The following is a 24,434-nucleotide window of genomic DNA, read 5'->3' as shown; positions in this document are numbered from 1 at the left end:
TGAGAGTTTTGTTGTGAATTATTCTATCCAGCATGGCAGAACTCATTGGAATTCATTGCAGATCAGTAGTCACTTCCTTAGAAAAAAGGAAAATGTCTTTATTCAACTTTTTTATTACAGGGATGGGGCAAGAGACTATTTTAAAATGTCATAAACAGTGGAGCTTTTCCAAGCAGCAGAGCAAACCTGCATTCTATTGATCTTGCCTTCTTGTTTTCTCCCCAAGAAACTACTCAGATAGAAGACCCTCGGGTGCAATGGCGGCGGGAGCAGGAGCACATGCTGAAGGATTACCTTGTCCTGGCCCAGGAGGCCATTGCTGCCCAGAAGGAGATCTATCAAGTGAAACAGCAGAGGCTTGAGCTGGCCCAGCAAGAGTATCGGCAGCTGCACGATGTGTGGGAGCACAAACTTGGCTCTCAGACCAGCTGTGAGTAGCTAGTGAGCTCTTAACCAGGGACTTCCTCAGCTGTGGACCCCGTAGGACAGTAAAAGGCATGAAGCTGGTCCTTGGACAGAGCACTGGGATGTTATGCCATGTCACTCTTCATGTTGGATCAGTTTGTATCAGAAATGCTGTCTGCTCAGCACCTGTTTGGTACAGGCTGATTGTTGTGGAACACTCCTGTGTGTGGCTCAGTCACAGAGTCAACGTGCATGGGCTTCAAGAAATGCTAAAATACGTGGTGGTTGGCTCAGTGTGAAAAAGTTAACTTACGTGGTATTTTCCTTGATTCCCCTGTTTAAAGTGCAGAAACAGGGCTAGAAGGTCCATAATGGATAGTATTTCCAGGCTCTTTTGTAGTTTTATATCCCAGGTAGTTGAGTGATGGTCTAGTGGAGCTGAGGGTCTGTGTTTTATGGTGTGTTCCAAGTCACCACTGGTGGATTGCCTTTCTGTGTGTGAAGAACAGCAGTTTGCGCTCCATATTCTGTGTCACACACATGTCAATACCAATGTCACTTCAAGATTTGGTGTAGGAATGTTTATAGAATGCTGTATTTCTTCCTTGCTGGTACTAGTTAGGAGCTGGAAAATGTCCAGAACAGGATTTATTTCCTGCACATATTCCAGAATTTTTGTTATAATCCTCAGTATTACAGAATTTCTGTGTTCTTGCCAGCCAAGGACCTCCCCCTGTTTCATTCTTGCGAGTTATGTGTGATGGTGGAGAATTCCACTGGCTAATCCTGTGCTTGGTGTTGAAAATTTTTAAGGAGTTTGCTGTCAACTGAAGGATTCTTGTTTGACAAGGATGCTGTCCCTCATCTCTCAAGAACCGGGTTTGCTCTTTTCTTAGGAGTGCTCTACCCAAGTACTGGTGTTCCAGAGCAGTACACTGAGAACATGAGTTACATGAGCATGGGATCTGTCTTGAAAAATATAACCAAACAGAAGTAACTAGAAATGCTTTCCCATGTTTTATGGGGCATAAACGGATGGCTGCAAGGATCAAAATATCTCCCTTGCCTACAGCTACCTCTAATAACATTGCACGTTGGGGAGCTTCTGTGCCTTCTGAGGCAGAAGGGTTTAACTGCTGCTGAGAAGAGAGTTCTGCTCTTAGTGAGACATTGATTTAATCTGGTGTGACACATTGTATGGTTGGTCATGTCCTCAAGGCTGTGAAAAGGCTTGCATCACATTTTTCAGTTTCTTCTCATTCTTTGCTTTTCTTTGTTTCTAAACATTCAGTGGCTTCTTTGCTCAATGAGAGAGTCTGAAAAAAATAATTAAGTAAACCTTCATGCAATGCCTCTCCCTTCAGTTGTGTTAAATGCCTTTGGAAATGCAGGAAGCCACGCTACTGAATGGAGTGAATGTGTTTGGGAGTTTTGAGTTAAGTGTGTTAAACTGGTACAAATCCAGACTTTGGAGATGCAGGACATGCTTTGGCCCCTTCAGTCTATACTTTTTGTGGAGTACTTGACTGCACTATTGCCTTTTGCTCTCTTTGAGCAGTGAGATGTTGGAATTGGGTAACAGACCTACACCAGCCATGTGTGGAGGTCTGGGTGTGCAGGAGTGATGGGAGATCTTTATCTGTGGTGGGGCTGGTCAAAGTGTAGGGAGGAAGGCAGAGCAAGGCAGAGCTCTAAACTGGCTGCTGTGTTTGTTCCAGTGCTTTCTGGCTCCTCGTCAAGTTCCAAGTATGACCCCGAGATCCTCAAAGCAGAGATTGCTACTACAAAATCCAGGGTGAGTAGTACAAATGGACCTTTGCTTGCCACCAGTAATGTTCACGTATTTCCAGACCTCATGGCAAATACTGAAAGGAGATGCCAAAGCAGTTGGAAGAGCTAATGTTGCCATTTAGGAGGTCATTATCAGAATTTTCTGATGTTGCAGTCTTAGGAATTTGAAACAGGCTGTTTTTTTTTTTTTTACCCCCTCAGACTTTAGCCTGGCTTGGCAGCTGTCAGTGCAGGATGGCTGTGGGATGTGCATGCTGGCTCTTCCAGTGCTGGAGAGCTGCAGGTCCTTCCCAGAGACTGGCAGCTGTTTTGTGCAGGCTGTCAGCAGGGGAGGGTGTGTTCTCATGCAGAGCTCCGTTTGGGAGGAAGAAAGGACTGAAGTAAAGTAGGTCAGTGTGGCCTCTGTGGAGGAATATAAAACAGCAAGCTGTAAGGTCAGTGGATTTACAGTATGGATTATCATCCTGCTGTGTTACTCGTGCAGTAGGGCCTTTTCTCTGGGGAGCTTGGAGGGTGGATTCGGTTGCTGCAGGATAACTCCTGTCCTGATGCTTAGCAGTTTTTCTAATGACTGGGAAGATTTTAAACATTTCTGAGCAAAGTTGACATGTGTTTCACTGCTGTGTTTTCTGAATTTTTCTCAACGTTTCCACTTACATGGCTGGAATTTCACTTGAGCCCCTCGTTAAGAGGTGTAATAGCAGCTACTAGATAAAGCTCTAGCCAATGATAAAGTCCTGATGAGGAGGCAGTCAGGGCTGTTTGCTGCTCTTGAGATGAGCTGATTGCCTGGAAACTTTGTTTAGAGTATTGTCTATGCTGAACAAGTTTTGAATTGAATGGGTAGCACTGTACCTAAATACTCATTTGAAATATTCTAAAAATGTGACACCTTTCTACAGGTCAATAAACTCAAGAGAGAAGTAGCTCACATGAAGCAAGAGCTCCAGTACAAAGAGCATGGATTTCAAACACTGAAGAAGTAAGTGTGTTCTCAAGATCTTTTTTTTTTTTTAGAATATCTTTGGCTTGCCATGCCTCCCCCACTACATTTATAAATAGCTGCCTAAATAACATAAGCTGAAATATGCTGCTGATTATATCTTTAGGCTGAAAGCAGTACACAGCCATGGGGGAGTTCTCTCAAATCAGTGCCTGTGTAGGATTGACCACATTAGAAGTGGCTTCACGGCAAAAAGGTTTTGAAGCAGAATCTCCTCAGTTAACTGATACTCTGTTTTACTCAGTATTGTTCAATATGGATGGCACTACAGCCCATTGTCTTAAATATAAAAGCCATTGATTTAGGGCACTGAGGAAAAACTGGAGGTGGAATGGAAGGGGAGGAAAAGTTTCAGGTACCTGCCTTTGTGTGTCTAAACATCTTGTCATCTTTTAGATGAATATTTATTATAAGGGTCAACCCTGGTAGAATTCTTTGAGGAAGGGGAAAGATGAGGTGGTTGTAATTAGGTTGTGCAAGAAATAAGTCTGTGCCTGATTTTTGATATCATGAAAATAAGGTAATTCTCACAGATGGCTATGCTGATCTTCTCTAGGTTAGAAACAAGGCAGCTAATAGCAGTCTGCTGTAACACACTATTGGGGGGGGGGGGGGTTGTGTGTGTCTTTGTCCTCCCTAAGGAGTCAAAGAGATTATCATATTGCTGAAATCAGAATTCTGAAGCTTAATGTACTGGTGAGTGGAGTAACTTAGGCAGTGGGAAGTGGGGTCCTTTGTTCCTTCTGTTGCCCTTGTTATACTTAAGAGTGTGTTTTTGTTAAAAATCCATGTCAAGATGCATGCATCTAGGATGATTCAATTAACTGGATGTTATTAAGTGTTAGCTTACTGTGTTTTAAAATTCCTATACAGAATTGACATGAAAATGTCTGATACTCAAGGTGGCTACAAACTTGATGAGGCACAAGCCATTTTAAGTGAAATGAAAGCTCTCAAGAAGGCCATCACATCGGGGGAGAAGGAAAAACAAGACCTCATTCAGGTATTGAAACAAGATGACTTTATAGTATTTTGTGTCACCATTGCTAGAAGATTGAATTTCTGAGTAGTAGTTTAAGTGTTTTGTATTTCAGATATGTAATTGAAATTTTTATTAACATAAGCTAGTTTTGTGCTGTGGTTGGGCTGCAGCCTCTGCAGTTTTTAGATGCTGGAAATGAGAAGTATAAAATACAGTCCAGCCATGGCTGACCTCGAGTTTGCAGAGTCTGAATGGGCACAGCAAACATGGTCAGATCTAAATCATGGGGTTAGGCTAAAGTCATGTAGCTGCTGAGGTACTTTGGGTAGAAGTGAGCTCACCTCATGATTTTTTTTGTGATTTTAGAGCTTAGCCAGGTTAAAAGACAGCTTTGTGAGTGATAGAGGATCCCAGTCAGACCTGTGGGCCGGCAGCAGCATGTCTGTGGAAAGCTCCAGCCCTCTGCTACCCCGGCAGTACCTGGATGGCAGCTCCCAGACAGATGTTTCAGGAAATGTGAGTAATGAGTGAGAAGTCTTGTGCACATGGAGATGTTCCTCTGAGTTGTGTGTAGAGCTACCTCACCATGAGTTTCCAAGCATGGACAAGTTTCTGTGAAATCATAACTTCTCCTGGTTTAAACTGCAGTGTGACTTTGTTTTTGTGTGCAGTGTTAATGTATCTCCAAGGGCAAACTGATGTATCCCCATGCTGTCTCTATCAGAACAACCCAGGGAGGAATAAAAGGGAAGGAAGTTTGATTTTGCCTGTAGGTGTAGCTTCTTGTGATACAAATGCTCCCTTAGCTCTTTGTAGCAATGGTAAGTTACAAAACAAGAAACATTCAGCAGGTCCATGTGGGCTAAGCTCCAATGAGGACTCTTCCCCTAAGAGTGTTTGGCTTTCACTGGATTACAAGTGAGAACAATAGCTTATGTGCAGATATTTTGATGCCACCAAGGTTGTAGTGCTCATAAACCTTCAGTCCCAAATGTGCAAGGAGATCAGAAGTGTCAGGCTGGTCCCAGCCTTGGTAAGAACTCTGTCAGTGCTGGGGATACATCTTATTTCTCACAGGACAGCACAGAGCCTCTCCTGTGAACCTTTACCTAAAGGTTTGCAACCAATTTCAGTCAGGGCCACACATGTTAGTAAAGATCTGCAGATCGGGTCATGATGGGATGTCCATTGTCTTTAAGACTTTAAGACCCAAAGCAAGATGTCATCCAAACCAAAATGCAGTTCAGCACTTGAGGATGCAAAGAGCATTTAAGAAGAAGGATTGTAAAGGTATTTTTCTGTTCATAGAAATAGAAGCCCAAGACAAATGTGGTGGATTTTCTCTTCTTTTTAGGTCATAAAGGGCCTTTGAATCTTGTTGGGGTTTAAGTATTTGAAGAAATAATGAAAAATGTATTTAAATGCAGCATGTTCCTGTTCTGTGATTGGTTTAACCAGAAAAGGACTGACAAGGTCAAGTGTCACTTGTAACAGTGTCGAGGAAATACCAAAAGAGGAGTGGTTCCTAAGTTGCTGATTTATGTTTTTGTCTCAGTTCGTTGCCAGCAGCAGTAACCAGCTGGCCGAGAAGGTGCGATTACGGCTGCAGTATGAAGAGGCAAAGAGAAGGTAATTCTTTGGCCCACTGCCCTTTTTGGTTGTCACACAGCTCATTCTGAGGATATGTTTTACTAGATGAGGTGCCACCAGACTGAAACCCAGCATTGCTGCTAAGTAAATGTGGTAATTTTTGAGCCAGTGAGACAACAGGCTTTTTGGGCCAGTGTTATCTTTCAAGAAATAAATAACCATCCTAGAAATTAGTAAGGCGTGACTAATACATAAAGAATTCAGTCTGGCCACACCTATGGGGACATAAGTGGTTCTGCTACCTGTTGCCAGTGCTTCCCCATTCCTAATAAGGAGACTGTACTGCAAGGCATCTCCTTACCTTATTCGAAATGAATGAATGCTTGCATGCCTAAGTGTGATAAGGAGAAATGTATATTGTGTTAGCACCTTACATAAAAATTTGGTCAATGGCTTCAATTCCAGAGCTTATCTGTAAGAATGTAAGTTTTCACCTTTGCCCTCTGATCTCAGATGAATGAAGAATAGGTTAAAAAAAAAAATTATCTACTTAACAGGCCAATTTAAACAAAAGCTTTCCAGGATTTACTTTTTAATAGATAATAGCTAACAAAACTGCATAGTTAAATGAAAAACCACCAAGAATTATTACTTAGACTTTGGCTGGCCTAGTCTTTGTTCAGTGATGTAACCATTGCTGGGGGTGACTTTCTTCATTTTTAACTGCTCTGGAGGGACTTTGCAACTCCACAATAACAAAATTCAGATGCGTGGTACAATCTGAGCTTGGGATATATGTAAAGAGAAATCTTTTCCTTCAGCCTCTGGTTAGAAATAGGAGCCTTAAGGCTGAGGTTACTCATAATGCTCTGATTTTGGTGTATTGGCATGGACAGTAGGTCGTGTTTCTCTGTGGCATAAAATTTGATTTGTGTTTATGGCAGTTGTCAAAAACTGTGTGCTCAACTGCTTTTGACACAAATTTGTACTTCTTTTCTTAGGTGAAGCAATTTTATCAGAACTGATTGTTTTGCCAGTCCAAGATTTGCCAAACTACCTTGACATTCAAATCATTCGGTGACTTCTAAAAGCAACATTAAAAATGCCATTCCTTCAGATGCAGTGGTTAATTTGGCAGTGTTAAAATTGCCTTTTAAGCTTTGCTGAAAGCATCAGTTTAATTCACATTGACTTTACATACTCAGATTGAAGAGGAATAGTCTTCCTTTATCCTGTATCTTTTCCAAGGAGGGGCAAGTGAATAGTGGCAAGCCTGCTCTTTTAATATGCTCTTTATAAAGAGAGAGAGCTTTATAAAAACAGTATAAGATTGTTTATAAAGACAGTATAGTAGTTCATTTGAAGTGATGCTGAGGGGCATACAACACACCTTGCAGTTAAAGAATACTTGCTGCTCATACCCCATGCTTGTCTTGGGTTATCTATAGGTTTTTTTCTCAAAGTTTAAAAAACATAATCATGAGGAAAGATGGATCTAAATGGACATGAATAATTGATGCTAAAATGAAAAGATCTCCAGCTATCAAAGTACTGTGTTTTGGCACAGTATTTAGTAGGAGCTGCAGAAGCAAATACCTCGACTGGTTTAAAGCTGGAACAATACTATGGATATAGTGACTCACAAGGAACCTTCTGTTCTTGTGAAAATTCTTCCTTGTGATGTTAGAAGTGCTTCCTGTCCCCACAGCAGCATTAAAATGTTCCAAAAAACACAATAGAATATTAAGTACTTTGCCCACGCACAAACTGTGAGGGAGCCAAGTGATGGAAATACATGTGTTTTAGTAGCTCTGCAGTATCTAGAAAGGTAAAACTTAAGGTTTGAAATCAAGATGGTCCCATATTAATTAGTTTAGAACTACTAGGTCTGCAAGGGGCTGGTGCTTTAGAAAGCAGGCTCTGGCAGACACTGTTTGCACCATTGCTGTGGACCAGACTGAAGGCTCAGATGTGGGTGAGTATCTGACTGAATTTCACCACACCAGAACTGCCAGAACTCCCTTCCCCATCACTACATCCTTTCCTGTCACAGCTCAGGCAGACAACAGACCCCGAGAGCAGATATATATAAAACCCAAAAAAAAAGGCACAAGGCAGCTACAGTGACAAACCTTTGGCTAAATTTTATTCAAAAGTGATAATGGATATAATGTCAAAAAGGTTGTCATTGCTACAACTCAGCAAGGAGATAGCTGCTGCAGCATAAATATAATCAGAGATGCAATAAATTATGTTGTACAATTCCAGACATGTAGCAGTAACTCAGTTGTGTAGCACTTGCTTCCTGCACTGTTCTAATTTCTTCAGCCGTTAGACTTTCAGCTTGGGTTCTGTATGACTGGTGGTAACACAGGGATTTTAGAAATACAGTTTTTTAATCTCCTAAAATTAAATATTTTAATGTCACATTAAGCAAGATTAAAACGGTGGTGGGTATTTGACTGGTCAGTTTTTAAACCACACCTCCCACTTAATTTGTAAGTTTTTTTTCTCAAGAAGAGCTTATCAGGACTGTTTATTACTGGTTGTAGTTACACATCTTAGTGTATGCTCTTGTGGAGATGTATGTGCTCTGGACAATCTCCAGAGATACTAAAAATTTTACATGGTATACCTGTATTGCATAATAATAGAAAGTCCTAACTTTCCCTAATTAACAAAAAAAGAGCCTTGTTATGACCATGAATAAATCATCCAGCTGCCTTTTCTAGGTAGAAATAGAACAATTAAAGAAAACTTGAGCTTCCAGTTGTGTATTTGTTCAGTGTGGTGGCCATTCAGAAAGGTGGTGTGACCTGAGGCCAGTGTTGCAAGCCCAGCCTGGCTCAGCACTGATGCACTTCAGACTGAGGCAGTGAATGCTGAAGGGCTGGAGTGTTCAGCCAAGTGCAGACCTTCTGCAATGTGTTTCTTTTGTGATGGTGCTGTTTTAATGGAAAAATAGAATAATAAACCTCCTTTTAACTGAAAAGGGGGAAAATAACGATCGTGTAGCAAAGGTAAAACTGGAGGTTAGTTTAACAAAGCTTTTAGACTTGGAAATGCATGGAGAACAAATTCCAGTGGAAAAGCCATATCCATGCAAATGTGTACCAAAAGTGATCAGATTTATGCCAGCCAATCCTCTCAGACTCATATCCCTTCAAAATGCACAGAGGAATTCTTGGATTATTAATTAATGCCACCTAATTCTTCCTTGGTGCATAGTATTGCACTTTATCAGGCACTCAAAAACAAAACAGCTCTTATGATGACCTAAAAATAGTTGACTTGAATATCTATCAAGTATGGAACTTTATTAGAATAATAAACCAACCTGCTGTGGGAAATGGGTTTACAGGAAGCAATGCTTCTCTCAGAAAGGTGATCTCATGTCTGTCTCCTGTGATGGTGGAGGCAGGTCAGTCTTTGTGAGCCTAATCCTTCACAGACTCTCTTGGGCTCGAGCTCCTCTTGGCCTCTGGAGCCTGGAAGACAAAGCTTTATTCTTCAAGGTTATTCAGGAGCCTTGTAGCTGCTGCTGCCCAAATCTGCACTTTATTGCTTACTCCACAAACTTTGATTTTGCTGGTTGGCACTGAATTTCCTCTGTGCCTGCGTGTGTGCTGGTTTGCTGGAGGAAGCACACCCCATCCTCTGTACTTCTGCAGCATAAACCAAATTCTAGAGAGATGAATCCAGATCAGTACCTGCAACTGTTTAATAATCATCAACCTGCAATGATTTAAGTCCAGTAAGTCTGTCACCAAATCACAAACCCCTTTTCAAAGAAGCATATTGGACATTAATTTTGCACGTCACTTCCTTTTCTTATGTATTTGCTAAACCTAAGTGAGAGATTAACCTGAGTTCATCACATGAAGGGGTGCATATGCCTTGCCTCTCTGATGTACAGTCAGGTGAATTTTTTGTTTTGCAAATGTCTTGCAAAATACTTTTTCTACTTGTTTGCCTTCTAAGTTTTTCAATTTTTTTTCATCCCAGTCCATTCTGTCCTTCCCATCCCCTGCTTCCCACTTGATTTTTGGATTGTGTGAGTTCAGAAACACAGGTCCTTAGTAATTCTAATTCAGATTTATCTGCACTATAGTTTCTCATCAAACTACCATAATCAGCCTGTTGGGTCTTGAAGACTTGTAGGTTAGTGAGTGCAAAGGAGGTAGCTTCCTTTGGGAAGACTGACATTACTGCCCTTGGTTCTGTATCCTGGCCTGCTGCTGGTTTTCTGCTTCTCTCTGTACTTTCCATTGCAAGGCTGACCATTTGTGGACCTAACTGAACAGGTCAGATATTTGAGAAATTGGGAACAGGCAGATATTTGGAGTGAGCAGCCTTCTTACCTGCCACAAGCTATGCTCTCCTCCTCTGTCAGTCAAAGCTCTTGCTAAATTCTACATCTGTATTGCTGTTGTATCTAGTCATTCTCTTCCTCCCTGAGCTGATGTGGTGTGGTGCTGAAGGACTGGTGATACAGGCTTTCAGCTGAAATCTGGAAAGACACCTCTAATGAAAATAGGCTTTGATTCTGCTGCAAGTAAGGAGCTCTGGATTTTAGTAGTATCACAATGCCTCTCCAACTCCTCACATCCTCAAGCGCAGGTTGCACCAGAAGTAGCATAGCTCCTTAATGTGTCCAGAATGCTTACTGTTGGATCAACAGGTGGATTCTTGCAGTAGCAGCAGGGAGATATGATTAACTTCCTCATTGTAAAGACAAAAAAAGTGTTTCTAAGCTTTTGACTGACCACTGATGTTTATCTGAATTGTATATGGGGAGTACACAGTTATTTCCATAAAAGGGATTTAAAAATAGGTAATTATCACATCATACCCTCCGTACAAGCTACTCTGAGGTCACAACTGTAATGCATATAAAACACCTACAGTATATCAGTATATATTTCTGACATCCTGAATTTTTGTTGTATTATTCCCTGACTGGGGGACACTGCATATTAGCTATAAACTTCATTTTCCATTGTGAACAAACCTGAGTTAAAATCCCATTCTGCATGCCCACATCCCAGCAGTGCTGTCACCTGGCACTGTTCTGGTAAGGTGGACATGAGGGTGATTGTGCTGGAGCTGGGAGCCTTCCTCAGGGCTCTGGAAGATGTGGTTGGTCATGGTGCACCTCTGCATGTCTGGAGCAGATCAGGCACTCCTCAGGGAATGACTGCATTTTTTTTCCCCCCTGCAGAATAGCAAACCTGAAAATCCAACTGGCTAAGCTTGACAGCGAGGCCTGGCCTGGCGTGCTGGACTCTGAGCGGGATCGTCTGATACTGATTAATGAGAAGGAGGAGCTCTTAAAAGAAATGCGATTTATTAGCCCCAGAAAATGGACTCGAGGAGAGGTGGAGAGACTGGAGACAGAGAGGAGGCGCCTGGAGGAAGACCTTCAGGCTGCTAGAGACACTCAGAGCAAAGCTCTCACTGAGAGGTAGGTCCGTGGGTACAGGGTAGTGCCTTTTTGGACAAGAGGTGACTGGGAGCAAGCACCAGCATCCCCTGGCTGACTGCCCACAGCAGTGCCTTCACATTCCCAAGACATTCTACTCAGAAAGCTTCTGAACTCACCTCCCAGACAACCCATCTGCAAGTCTTACTGTGCTACTGGGGAAAGGTTGCTGTTCCTGCAGTGTATCTTTTATGGGAATGTAAAGAATGCTCAAAATAGCCCTGTGTAGTGTTAGTGCAGTGTAACATTCTGTATGCAGCCAGCATCTCACAGCAGCTTCTACACTTGCTGTGCAGTCTGGGCCTTGGTAAATGTCAGCAGATGGAATTTTAAATTTCTTTAATTTGCTGTTTGTTCTGAGCATCCTTGTATGTGATTCCTGTAGGATCTGGTATTTGACAGGGCTGTGGGGCTTGCAGGGAATATCCTGTGAATCTAAACTAGCTGAAAAAAATGCCAACCTTCTTCCCTAATTTTACCTGTGTTGCAGGGGGAGATCTCATGGGAATGTACAGTGAGGATGAATACTGCATTAGGCATTGCCTACAGGTGTTTTACAGTCTGGATTTATTAATGAGGGTGGCTCAGCAGTGTTTCTGGTAGCTGCAGTCTCTTGGACATATGTGCAATAGGCATGCTGCATTCACTCTCTCTTTGGCTCCATATTTTCATTTCTTCTCCCTGGTCAGTGTCCAGATGATGCAAATTTTCTACACAGGCTTTTTGTGGTTTTGTCACGCTGGAAAAATATAAATGTCTTGGCTGTGAGACTTTTACCTGCCTGAAATATCTGTGGTTTGACATATGATTCTGGTGTTGCCTTAAGGTAAACACCTTCGTTTGGGGTTTTTGGGAATATGGTCACATTCTAGATTCCAAAGACATAACACATGTATGGGGAAGGATTTTGTGTCCAGAGGCCTGTTCAGTTAGGGTGTGAAACAAACCCACATGCACATGGGTTTGTCTCAAATCAATTCAGGTGGAAAATAAAGCTGAGATGCTGCTAAAGCAAGTAATGTAAATCTGTAATGAGGTGGTTAATAACTAAATCAAGTAACTCTTAATCATCTATAGACTTTAGTGGAAGGCAGTATGACATTAGTACTTTTATTAGCACAGTAACTGCTAATAGGAATGCAATAGTGCAATAGTGCATAGTGAGTAAAATCTGCCCAGCTCTTTTGAGGCCTGATCCTAGAAACAATAACTTCTGTGGTACCAACTGTAATTATTTTCTCATAATGTAAATGTTCTCAGGACTGAGTTCTGCATTTTAAAAGTTTCTAAAGTTGGTAAACACCTACACATCTTGACCAAATTCTGTCCTATGTATTCCTATCAACTTTTGTAGAATTTCACGGCAAAAAAGTAGATTTTTTTCCTTTACTCCTTATTTAAAATAGCAAATGCTGCTTTAGCTCATCTCTTTCTTCGATATTCTCTTAGATTGAAGTTGAACAGCAAAAGAAACCAGCTTGTCCGAGAGCTGGAAGAAACCACACGGTTGGTTGCCATGTTGCACACCCAGCTGAAGAGGTAGGTGACCCTTTCCAGAAGCTGTGGTTGCTTTTGCTGCACATTGTGCCACTGCCTTTCTCTGCTAACAGTTCCAGCTCCCAGCTGAGGGCTAAAAGGCCTTTCAGTCCCAGTGGTGACGTAAGGGCCTGTGTAGTTATTGGAAGAAGAAGCTTTGGGATCATAGGTCCACTTAGATGGGTGCTTTTCAATGGGCTTAACAACCTCCTGGTGGTGCCTCTGTCTCACAACAGGAGTTTGCACAGTCCTTTCTATTGCAGTAATATATAGGGGACTAGGGATAGCTGAGATTTACTCACTGAAGTTTGAATCACTGAAGTATTACATTAATAAAGTATGTTAAAGACAACTTAACAGACAGAAAGTGGAGTGAATGTTACTAATGCAGCTACACGTTAATGTATGAATGATCATATTTCTCTAATTGCAAGTGTGCTGTTGTTTGCAATGTGGACAGTATATAAAGATATCCCTGAATCTGCTGTGGTTCATATGGTGTAAAGAATGTCTTCTAGCTCAGGCTGTAGCTTTGGAAGAACACAGAATTGCTATTTCCAGACTAATGCATGGCTGCAGGCACTAAGGCCAAATCATTTTGCTAAAACTATATTTTTACCATTCTGATAGCAAGAAAGTTTGGCGGGGTTTTTGTTTGGTTGAGGTTTATTCCTACCAGTGTGTACTGAATTTACTCTGTTTGTAGCTTCTGCTCCACTTGGATTCTGTTTCATTTTGTGAAGATGACACCGAAAAGACTGGAAAGAAATCATAGTGCAAGACTGACATGTAAATAAGCCAGCATGGAGAATAGCTATCTGTGAGGCTTTTATGCAGTGGAAATGCATTATATTTATATTTCACCTAGCTAATTAGGGATCTTTTGAGGTGATCAAGAAGCATGTGAAACTAATTTCTTCCTAACTGTGTGCCCAGTGTTCTTGGCATGCTGCTTCATAAGAATAAGTGTTTGTTATTAACCCTGTATTATAGAATGTCTGGCATTCAAAGGCATGTACAAAGGGAAGTTGAGCCCAGTTTTTTGACAGAGAAAAGATTAATTTTAAATCCCTCCCTTTTCATAGTATACACTGAAAAGCTGAAAATTCATTAGGCTTCAACAGATGTTTATATACTGCCAATATGCAAAAACATCTATCAGAAGCTTTTTTGAACAAATGTGAGGCAGCACACGTGTCAGAAGACATTTTCTGCTAAAATTATACTAAATACAGCATACTTGCCTTTTTCTGATAAGGTCATGGATATAATTATACAAATGTAGCTTCCAGCTTTTACCCTATAAATAATAAATAAGGGATTATTAGACTTATTAATATCTCATTGTTTTTCAGTGGGGCAACTTAAGCCTCTTATACATATTCAGTTTTTCAATAGCTAATCCCTGTCTGAAATGAGAGTCAGTAATGACCAAGGTCTTCAGTATGCAGAGCAGGAGTGTTGGTTTAAATGGAATTTCTGAAGATGGTACATTTTGTAGTCACTACTGGGATACTTGTTGGGTCTCTTGAGCAGAAAACTGTGCTGTGGTGTCTGGACTTTCTCATCTGAACAGACTTCTATTCAGCACCTGCTTAAAATTAATTTTGTTGTCAGTTATGTTCTGAACCTAGAACTCAAGGGATAAATAAGGCATGTGAATTGATTTCACAGCCCAGCTCCAATTTTTCCCCTTGCTCTCTTGGCCCTGGATTCCATGTAGCAGTCTTTCACATGGATAAATCCTGCCAGCTTTCTGGGAACTGCTGGCTGCTGCAATCTCTGAGGGCCAGTTCCAGGCAGCTGTGATATTGCCTTTTGGCTGCAGGTCCAAGATGGAGGCAAATGGAAGAAAATTTCCATATGGTCAGACAGTTCATTGCAGTAACTTCATCGTCTTGCATGAGCCTTGCTGGTTTTTGCAGTCTGCTTTGAAGATTAACAGGACACATAGATACTTTCCAGAGAGATGCGGGGCGGGGGGGGATGGCACTAATTTTAATTGGTTTGAAACTGTTCATTAGAGTTGTTTTGGCTAAACAAGGGCTCTTAGGAGTCTGATATGGTGAGTAGAAAAATGTGTATGACTGATACTTCTTTACTGAGTGGTGACCCACTGTTTCTGCTGTGCAGACTGTGGTTCTGGATTGCTCTGGGGACTAATGCGTGTGGCCTGAGCTAACAAAGCAACACCCTGTGGGCTTAGAGATGTGGTGACATTGCAGTGTTTTCATGAGAAAACAGTGTCATGGTTTTCTGACTTGTTTCCTTCAGTCTCTCCACCAGCATGCTTTCCCTCTCCTCGAGCAGCAGCCCTGGTTCTCTTGCATCTAGCAGAGGATCTCTTGCCACCTCCAGCCAGGATTCATCCACCTCAGCCAGTTTCACTGATCTCTACTACGAGCACCTGGAGCAGTTGGAGCAGTTGGACTCGGAATATCAAAACAAGCTTGACTTGCTCTTAGAAGGAGCCACTGGGTTTAGGCCATCAGGCTGTATCACCACTATTCATGAGAATGAAGTAGCAAAAACTCAAAAAACAGATACCACGAGTCGCATGCAGGCTCTGAGATCCTTGTCTGGTACCCCCAAATCCATGACATCACTGTCCCCAAGGTCATCTCTCTCTTCTCCATCCCCACCCTGCTCTCCACTGGTGATAGACCCACTCCTAACTGGTGATGCCTTTTCAAGCCATATGGATTTTGATGATGCAGAGATAAGTGGAAATCTGTCAGAACTCACCCTAAACACTGGGAGTGGCAACTGTAGACTGGAAGAGCCTCGAGCAGGAGATAAACATCTAGGTCAAGGTATGGAAAGAAAGGATTTGCATGCACTGCATGCATTTATATTTAATGTAGTTCATAAAGCATTGAGAAGCAAGTGTTTCAGAAGCTGTCATTTTGTTATCTTTATGTTGAAAAATGTTTTCAACTCTGTGTTTTGTCTCATTTGGGAAGGAGGGTTGGTATTTTAATTTGTACACAAAAATACTGATCTAATGAGTCTTGCAGGAGACTGATTTAGGTGTGTTTTTATTGTACACAGATGTGTGTGTACACAAATCAGTGATTTCATGTGCAAATGTAAATGGTTGTGTTGGGACTCCTGGTTTGATTTGGCTCTAAACGATCCAGAAGGTCATCTATTGTTTTGGGTCTGGGAGACACAGAGTGCCATATTGATGCAAAGTTTTCAACCAAGCTTTTGAGGAGGGCTGGAAAAGCCATTTAGCTTAATAGTTAACAAATTATAGTAATAATAATAATCCTTCCCCACCACCTCAGTATGCATAAGATCCCAGTGTGCTCTGGTTCCTAGTAAATCAGTGGCAATGAATTTATTAATTTCAGCTGAGCAGACATGTCAAGGCTGTGCTCGAATTCTGCTGTTTTGGTCTCTTAGCAACAAAAACATGTTTAGATTATGTTAGATTGTAAGCATGATAAAATAAGACCTGTAGAGATAGTGGATATTCTCATATATGCATATGGCTTGTTGGTGGGTGGGAAGGGTTCATCCTTTTTTGGAATGGATGGGCTGAAGTGGGTGGAAAGCAGTTGGCACAGCCAGACCACAGTGCTAGGGCCTGTCTGAAGCCCTTGTGACTGTAGTTGGGTTAAATCCAACGAGTGAAAGGACTGGATTTGTAGCTGCAGTGAGGAAGAGCTTTAAAGGCAATATAAACTTGCAAACTGTAGTCCTATGAACCAGTCCTACAGTTGGTATCTGTTTTTTGTGGGATTATTGAACAGCCTGTGTGAATAAAGGGAACAAGTACCATGCTATCACCACCTTCTGCATTAAGAAGGCTGACATTATTTAAAACACAATAAAAAAACAAGTGCAAATCTTCCCCTCTGAGCTACCATTTTCCTACAAGCAAGAAGTATTGTGCATTTTAGTAGGAAACACTAATTATTCGTATTAGAATTGGGCGCTAATAAGTTTTAACCTTTTTAGCTCTTCAAGATTTGCCAAGGCTGTTAAAGTGAAAGCTCAGGTGTTAAGCAGATTAAGTGATTACTGCTGTTAGCCAGTCAGCAGACAAAATAATCACCATAAGTAGTTTATTTCAGGGCAATAACGAGATGAGATTCTACTCCTCAGGCATTTTGGGGGTGGAGGGTTCAGTGCAACACCCGAAATGAAGGGGCTGGCTCTGGGGTGGTCAGTCCTGGGCAAAGCACGCTCACGTGTCCTGGGAGCAGAGCTGAACTGTATATCTGAGTCTATCTTGTTGCTGCCTTCTGGTAGAGCAAAACCTCCTCTAGCTTTGAAACTGAAATAAGGTTGCCTTTCTCACCTGAAGAACACCTGAGCATTTTAGGGGGAAACTAATAGCAAAACCTGGAATCTGGCAGAGTCCAGCATTCTCTGATTAAATGGTTTGTTAGTGAAAACAGTGCATGATACGGCTCTTCAAAGCCCATGGAAAGGCAAATGGCAGGAAGAGAAGAGCAGACTTCAGTTTCTTGATGTGAGTGAGAAAAAAAGGTGAAACAACACAGATGGTGTTACCCACCTGCTTGGAAAAATGGAGGAGAGTTGAGTCAGTTCTGAACTCTTCCATAAACTTTCCTATTAGTGTGATATATCTTCAGAGACTTAAGGCTAAAAACTGAAAGTCCAAGCTTTGTGTTAATTAGCTGCATGAATGGGCTGAGCTTTCCAAGTCTTCTGCAAAACCAGTAAGGAAAGGGGTGGCTGGAATTGTTGTCAGGGAGCCATTCATCTTTATTCAGCTTTACACTGTAGCACCCTGCTGTACAGAACTCACTTCACTGTTGTGCACTTTCTGTATTCATCCCCCTTGGCCCTGAGGTGCTGAGGGGAGGTGGTCAAGAATGAGGTTTTCTGGGTTGGAATGACTCCATGGCATTGGGAGCTGAGGGAGAAAGAGAGGTTTGGTGTGTGGAGGCCAACCTGCAGTGCCTTTCCCAGTGTGCCAGTCCCATGTAAAGGGATTCCCAGAGGAGCATTTGGTGTGTAAAACTCAAAGCAGATTTAGGAAGCCAGCCAATGGGGAAGAAGTTACTTTCCTATTAAAACCATGGACTAGGAGGTATGAAGGAGCATTGAGGAAAGAAATGTTGACCCTGCCCACATACCTCTAGCACAGCCTGTGATCCACAGTACTGCAGGGGCCTGGCCCTGGCACATGGCAGGAGGGAGGATGGATTAAACTGGAAATGCCAGTGTTAAATGGATCCATTTGTTTTCAGTTAATGATTCATACATTGTGTTACAGCTGCTAACTTCTGTTCATGTGGGTTTGCCTATGGGGAAAAGGTCTGGACGTTATATTTCTGTCCAGTGGCTCCATGGGAGTACCAAGATGAGAAATGCCGTTTGGTGGTAGTGTCAAAAAATCCGTGGATAAATGGGCCCGAAATGGCACAGGTGTTTCAAAGAATTTGGGTTACCTATAGCACCCTCTACTGTTGGTTTAGAAATCCTTATGTCCTTACAAGTCCTTATGGTATTCCATAACCCTTGCATACTTTTCCACCAGTTTATTCAAAGCTGGATTTATTTCTTTAAGTGGCTTTGTGAGACTGTGAAGAAAACAAATCCAAAAGCATCTGAAAAATACAAACCCCAGAAAACCAACCAAAACCCAAACTTGCTTTGTAATAAAGAAAATATGCATTGGAAACCATATATTGTTTTGAGGGCATGTGCTTTTCTAAGTCTGTGGGAAAGAAGGACCTCTTCTGAAGAACAAAAGCCTGTTGAGGAGGAGTGTACTGCTCTGCTGCTGTGGGGTTCCAGCTGTTCCCAGGGTGACACATGTCACCTCCTCACTCTTGGAGCAGGTCTGCCACATCCCTGAGGACAAGAGCCACGAGCTGGGTACAGCCCAGCACTCATTAGCCACATTGGCAGATGGAGTTCCCCAGTCTTCTGTCTGCAGCTCCTCTTCACAGAAATGTTCAAGTGGGAGGATGCAGAATTTGCAGGTTTCCAGGGAGAATCTTTCTCTGTTTTGAAGCACAAGAAATGTATGTGAGATAACACCGCTGTGCAAAACTTGCTTCACCTTCTTTGGTTTCTCTTCCCTATCTCCTTTTCCCTGTATTTCTGCATATGACTGCTCTTTTAAATCCTGTAACTCTGTCTCTCCATTTTCAGCTAGTTAACCTGGTCTTTCTGGACCAACAACTAAGAATTAAGCAGCTCAAAAGCTAACATTGATATAGAGTCCATGTTTGGATTTAGGTGGTGGTTTTTTTGTTGTTCCCCTCTTGAAGCTAAACTTGGTATAAGCTCTCTAGGTGGGATATGCAGCTCCACATGACCCATACGTGGCCAGAGCCTGGTCAGCAGTGCTTGCCTAGCCACTGCTCTCTGGGTAGCTGGGAGCAGAATGATTGCTGCCTGCCTAAGGGTGCCTTGCAGTCGGAACTGGTTTATTGGTTCATATTTATAAATTCACTAGAATTTAGAAATCCTGCTGCTTCTGAATGCTGCTTATGTCATGGGTACCTCCCTGCCTTTCCAGAACTTTGGAAGGCTCTCCTGCAAGGACCCGTGCCCAGGGAGCTGCCAGGGCAGGCAGCTGTAACACACTGGGCCCAACCCATGTGTAACGTCAGCCCTCACACTGCTGCAGGGCCCAGGGAATAAATGGGCACTCACTGTGCAGTGAAACCCTCTCTCAACTCTACCACACAGTCTATTCCTCCCGTTTTCCTGGGACATTTTGTTCTCTGGGACAGTTTGGCACATTCCCTCACTTCAAGGCCACCTTTGAGCTCAGCCTGCCCTGTGTCCCCTTTGTCTTCAGAAATGTGCTGTTGCTTAACAATACCTGGCTGGGGAAAAAAATACACTTCAAGGGGAGGATAAGAAGAAAAGCTGCTGTTTATCCAGACAGTTTGTTTTCATTAACACCTGCTTTTGGTTTTCCTCTGTGCTTTTGTGATAGGTATAAACACAGCTGGAGGGACGGCGCTGAAGGTGGCGGGTGTGTCGGCTGCAGTGTCCGATGAATCCGTAGCTGGAGATAGCGGGGTGTACGAGGCATCTGTCCAAAGGTAGACATCACATCTCTGTCCAGCATGGAGCCAATGACTCAGCTTTGCATAAGTCAGCTGCAATAGTGATGGTTATGACCTGTTTTTGTAATTCAATGGCTAAAGTTCTCAATATCAGGTTTCTTAATACTTCTGAACAAACTGTGGGCAGGTTGAATTTGATTATCAAAATGACCTATACTTCCCATAATAGAAGCAGCTGAAAGGAAAGGAAGCTCACAGAGAGCTGTTTGAACAGTTGGCCTGTTTGTGGAGGTGCTGGTGAGCTGTGGCTGCTGCCTTGGTGGGGAGAAGTGAAGCCATCTGGCAGGTGGAAAGCTCCCCTCCTCTCAGTCAGTGACAGACCTCAGTCAGCATCTGGGGATTTTAGGATGTTTAAGGAAGAGAGCAGAGGCACCTTGAACTGCCTGATGGATGTGCACGTGCAGGGATGCAGTTCCCAAGTGCTTGGAGCAAGAGCAGGATGTGATGCCTGCAAGACTTCTCCCACTAAGGGCAAAACTGGGAGTCACTGCTCTTGCTGGCGTTCTGGATTGTCTGTGGGGGCTTTGCTGAAAAGTTCACTGGAAGGTACTGATCTTATTGGTACCTGGTTTGGCTGCATCTAATCTGTTTTTCTACTGTTTTTATTACAACTGAGGTGAATTACAGGTTGTTAGTTGTAAAAACACAGCTGTAGAGGTAAAATATCACTCATCTCAGATTCCCCCCACTCATTAGTAATCTTCATTAATTCTCTAAATAAATTAGTAATTTTTATGTTTACAGCACAATTCACTTTGACAAGGGAGTGCAATGCTTCTGTAAATTAGAGTTCCTGGGCTCAAGCAGTCAGACAGTTGGGTGTCCCAGGGGCCCTGTGTTCCTTCAGTGGGGTAGGGAGCTTTGTGGAGAGGGCAGTGGGACAGTCACGGAAGGTGTCTGATGTAGTGGTGTTATCAGCTTGCAAACCCCTGTGGTACCTACAAGTGTCATTTTGGTGCCTGTCCAAGTGGTGAGGGTGGTGTGAGCCACCCTCTGCGGCTGAAATGTAATGAAATGCAAAGGAGTCCTAAGCAGTAATACAGAAAACACTTAGAAGAGGAGAATGCTAATCCTGTTTTCATGTGCTACAGCATAGCCTCTTGAGTCAATTAGACAATGAATGTAGTTTTGGGGACTTTCAGTGCATAAAACTTGGAAGGAGGAATACATTGGGAGGGAAATGATGCAGAATAGCTGTTTCCAGCAAGGCCAATCAGTGTACTCTGTCACTTTTAATGGGCTTAAGAAAGTTTGATTTCTTAAAGAAACAAAGGAACTACTTAAATCTAATAAAAGTTGAGAATTTTTGCTGTCATGATGCAGGACAGGATTGCAGTTGTTAAGTCATATTTCTCTTGCTGGGCAGTCAAGGGAAAAACAGTCAAGGGAACCCTTTAAAAATCCCCCACTGCCTTATTTTTGCAGTCTTTTGTGTGGCTTTTTTTTTTCTTTTGGTACTGAAGAGGGGAAGACATATGACTTTCTGCTGATAAGCACTGTAATACATATATCTAAGACTGATTGCACTTACTTCTTAAATGGTCTTTCTTTTAGCAGCTAATTTTACAAAATCTATATATTAAACCTGAATGGAAGGGAAAAGATCTTGTATCACCTAAATGCAAACACTTCAATAAGAGGCAAATCAAATCCTTAATTGTCGTTGATTCCTTTCAGACCATGTGTGTCAGAAGTGATGGTGTTTGACAGTGACGATACAGAAGCAGTTGGAACAGCCAAAGTGCAGATTGCTATGAGGTATGTGAAATATATTTTACTGGATTTGTCTTCCAGTGGAAATAATGAACAATGGGATTTAAAATATAGTGCTTTCTGTGCTGTTTTCTTCTCCTGTCCTATCAGTATTAACTAACTAATGCCCTTTTTTAGTGTAATTAAAAATTATACTTGACTCCAGGAGGTTCTTGGCCCAGTTGCCCTCTTTCATGTCAGTGGAAATCAACTGGTGATACTGTGGTATGAGGATGCAAGCCAGCAATAGGAGCACTGGCTGTGCTGGGTTGGAGAAAGCCTTTGGCTAGATTGCAGAATCCTTAAAGGTGCAGCTTGGGTAGAGAAAACTGCTGAGAATAAGTGGCAGTCACAATCCCTAACCTCATGTGGATCCCACAGTAGTGGGTAAGATGTCCTTAAATGACTTTTTGGAAGTTACATGGAATTTGAGAAAAGGAATTAGTACAAAACTCGATTGTCATGGCCATCCAAATCAAGAGGTCACTCATTACATCCTCACTGTTGCACTTCCAGTATTTTTACTTGTAACTTTTCTATATTGCAGCCATTAAGGCCTCTCAAAAAATTGTAGCTACAATGCAGCAATTTCACTAGACCCCAGGAAAAGCAGTGTGTGTTAGGTCAAATCTCATTGTATCTCAATTCTTAAGTTCTGGATGTTCTGGTAGGAAAACATGATGTAATAGGAAACTGGTTTTGTTTTAAACTGTGGGCAAGCCATGGTCCCATTATAGTGTTGTCTTGTTCGTAAATTTTTGTAGTTTATGTGAAATACTCAGCCACAGAGCCCAAGGCAGGCTTCTCTAATAATAATGCTTCTCTGTGTCTTTCTGATTCAGATACGATGACAAAAATAAACAATTTGCAATATTGGTCATCCAGCTGAGTAATGTTCCAGCACTGCTGTTACAACAAGATCAAAAAGTGTAAGTGGGTGAAATAAACACACTTGATATATTTGTTATGTATCCCAATGAGAATGAAAGTGATACTGGCTTATGATTTTTCACACTCTTAAAAATTTACCCTTCCTGAAATGTTTCTATACTTCATGTGGTGACACGAACTAATAAACCTGTGAACTGGAATAAGGTGCAGTTTCTTCCTCAAAGATCTGTATTTGGTAGGGAAGGATTTGCCTGAAATTAGCACTGGCTGTTGAGGCTCTTAATTGTAGCAGTGCCTTGAGCACCTGCATCGAGTGAAGAGGGGGAGTTTGTCCTGCTGCAGAACTCCTTGGACACCTGCACAGGGGTGGGAAAATGTGCAGCTACTGCTAGACTCATTCCAAGCACGAAGTTTTTAAATTCAGCTGTGTGCTGAGTAAGCTGACAAAAATTGGATTCATTTTTGCTGTTCTTACCTGCATAAGGGTGTGTGCAGGGTGACAGGTTGTACAGGTGTAAACAACCATGTAAAACGGGTTCCCATGAGGTCTGATTACAAGGTTTAGAAGGATGAAGTCTGTGGCAACTCGTGCCACTTCACATCTCTGCTGTGACGAGATGTTCCTTTTTTCTCAGTTGACCGCAGCTCCAAAGAATAAGAAAGGACAGCAGTGTCCACAGTACTTAGGATGACTTTCATTGAAGGATTTGTGGGGGGAGCTGCACACCTGCAGGGCAGTGCTGAGTGCAGTGGTGTTCCCACAGGAACATCCGTGTGGCTGTCCTGCCCTGCTCGGAGAGCACGAGCTGCTTGTTCCGTACCAGGCCAGTGGAAGCTTCAGACAATCTCGTGTACAATGAAGTATTTTGGGTTTCCATCTCCTACCCAGCTTTACGCCAGAAGACTTTAAGAGTCGATGTTTGCACTGTAGATAAGTCTCACCTTGAAGAATGTTTGGTGAGTATCCAGATCTGTTTTAATAACTTTGTGTTTGTTTCCTCTTTTTAATTAGACACGATGTTACACTCCTGAGGTATAGCAATTTCTGTGAAAGCCTTCCTGATAATCTTTAGCTATGTGGTCTCTTCCCCAGAGCGTTCCTCGCAATGACAATTTTCATCAGGAAAAACAATTATGAGATAAATGCTTTATTACAGAACTACCTTATCAGACGACTAGATATTTCTCCTTCATGATTTGATATCAAACTCTAACTAGTTTTCATCCTTTTGGAAACATTTTTGGTATTGCAATTGAGAACCAATTACTTTGGTTTTGGATACATCAAGTTGTGTACTAAATGTAATGTATTAAAAAATTACAAGGCAGATGAAGAGAAATGGGATATACAAAGCTAAAATATCTGGGTTTGGGCAGTGATTTTTGTCAGCCTTGCAAATTTCTTGCGAGGGAGTCATCCTCTTCCTCTTTGAAGCTCCGGCTGTAATTTCTCCTTGTTGCAGTAGCACTGTTTGTACTTCTGGATTCTTGTACAGTGGAGCTGTAGTGAAACACTTTCTACTTGGGTTGGAAGCCCTTGACAACGCTAAAAATAATTTAACATGAAGCATTACTAGTGGTGTTGAAATGGGATAAACAGACAATTTTTCGTTTTGTTGAATTTGCCAAAATCAAATAGTCCTGGATTTTCACTCTGATTTCTTCTGACTGGTGTGGTAGTTGTTCTTTTTAGTATTGCACTAAAACTGTGGGTTTTTTTCTCTCAATAGGGTGGAGCACAAATTAGCCTTGCTGAAATATGCAGATCTGGAGAGAAATCAACCCGTTGGTATAATCTCCTTAGTTATAAATATCAGCAGAAGCAAAACAGGAAAAGTAAACAAGGAAACAGCCACTCTGAAGTACCCTGCACTGAAAAAACAGTAAGAACAACTGCTTAAATTGGACAAATCTCTTCTAAACAGGACTAGCAAG

General features: G+C 42.1%; 1 protein-coding gene across 1 annotated transcript in view; it reads left to right on the top strand.

Moving 5' to 3' along the window:
• WWC1 (WW and C2 domain containing 1) overlaps nt 1–24,434 on the top strand; it is a 65,701-nt gene that overhangs the window by 34,854 nt on the left and 6,413 nt on the right. Inside the window, exons 3-16 of the mRNA XM_062502069.1 lie at nt 227–430; nt 2,124–2,200; nt 3,099–3,178; nt 4,073–4,202; nt 4,548–4,697; nt 5,737–5,810; nt 10,993–11,235; nt 12,703–12,792; nt 15,064–15,602; nt 19,724–19,832; nt 21,534–21,614; nt 22,451–22,537; nt 23,264–23,456; nt 24,230–24,382. Of these exons, the coding sequence (XP_062358053.1) occupies nt 227–430; nt 2,124–2,200; nt 3,099–3,178; nt 4,073–4,202; nt 4,548–4,697; nt 5,737–5,810; nt 10,993–11,235; nt 12,703–12,792; nt 15,064–15,602; nt 19,724–19,832; nt 21,534–21,614; nt 22,451–22,537; nt 23,264–23,456; nt 24,230–24,382 (2,210 nt within the window). The remainder of the gene's footprint in view (nt 1–226; nt 431–2,123; nt 2,201–3,098; nt 3,179–4,072; nt 4,203–4,547; nt 4,698–5,736; nt 5,811–10,992; nt 11,236–12,702; nt 12,793–15,063; nt 15,603–19,723; nt 19,833–21,533; nt 21,615–22,450; nt 22,538–23,263; nt 23,457–24,229; nt 24,383–24,434) is intronic.

The sequence above is a fragment of the Cinclus cinclus genome, chromosome 14 (genome assembly GCF_963662255.1).
Source record: "Cinclus cinclus chromosome 14, bCinCin1.1, whole genome shotgun sequence".
Taxonomy (NCBI): Eukaryota; Metazoa; Chordata; class Aves; order Passeriformes; family Cinclidae; genus Cinclus; species Cinclus cinclus.
The sequence above is the reverse complement of the archived record's forward strand: the minus strand, read 5'-3'. Positions and strand labels throughout refer to the sequence as shown.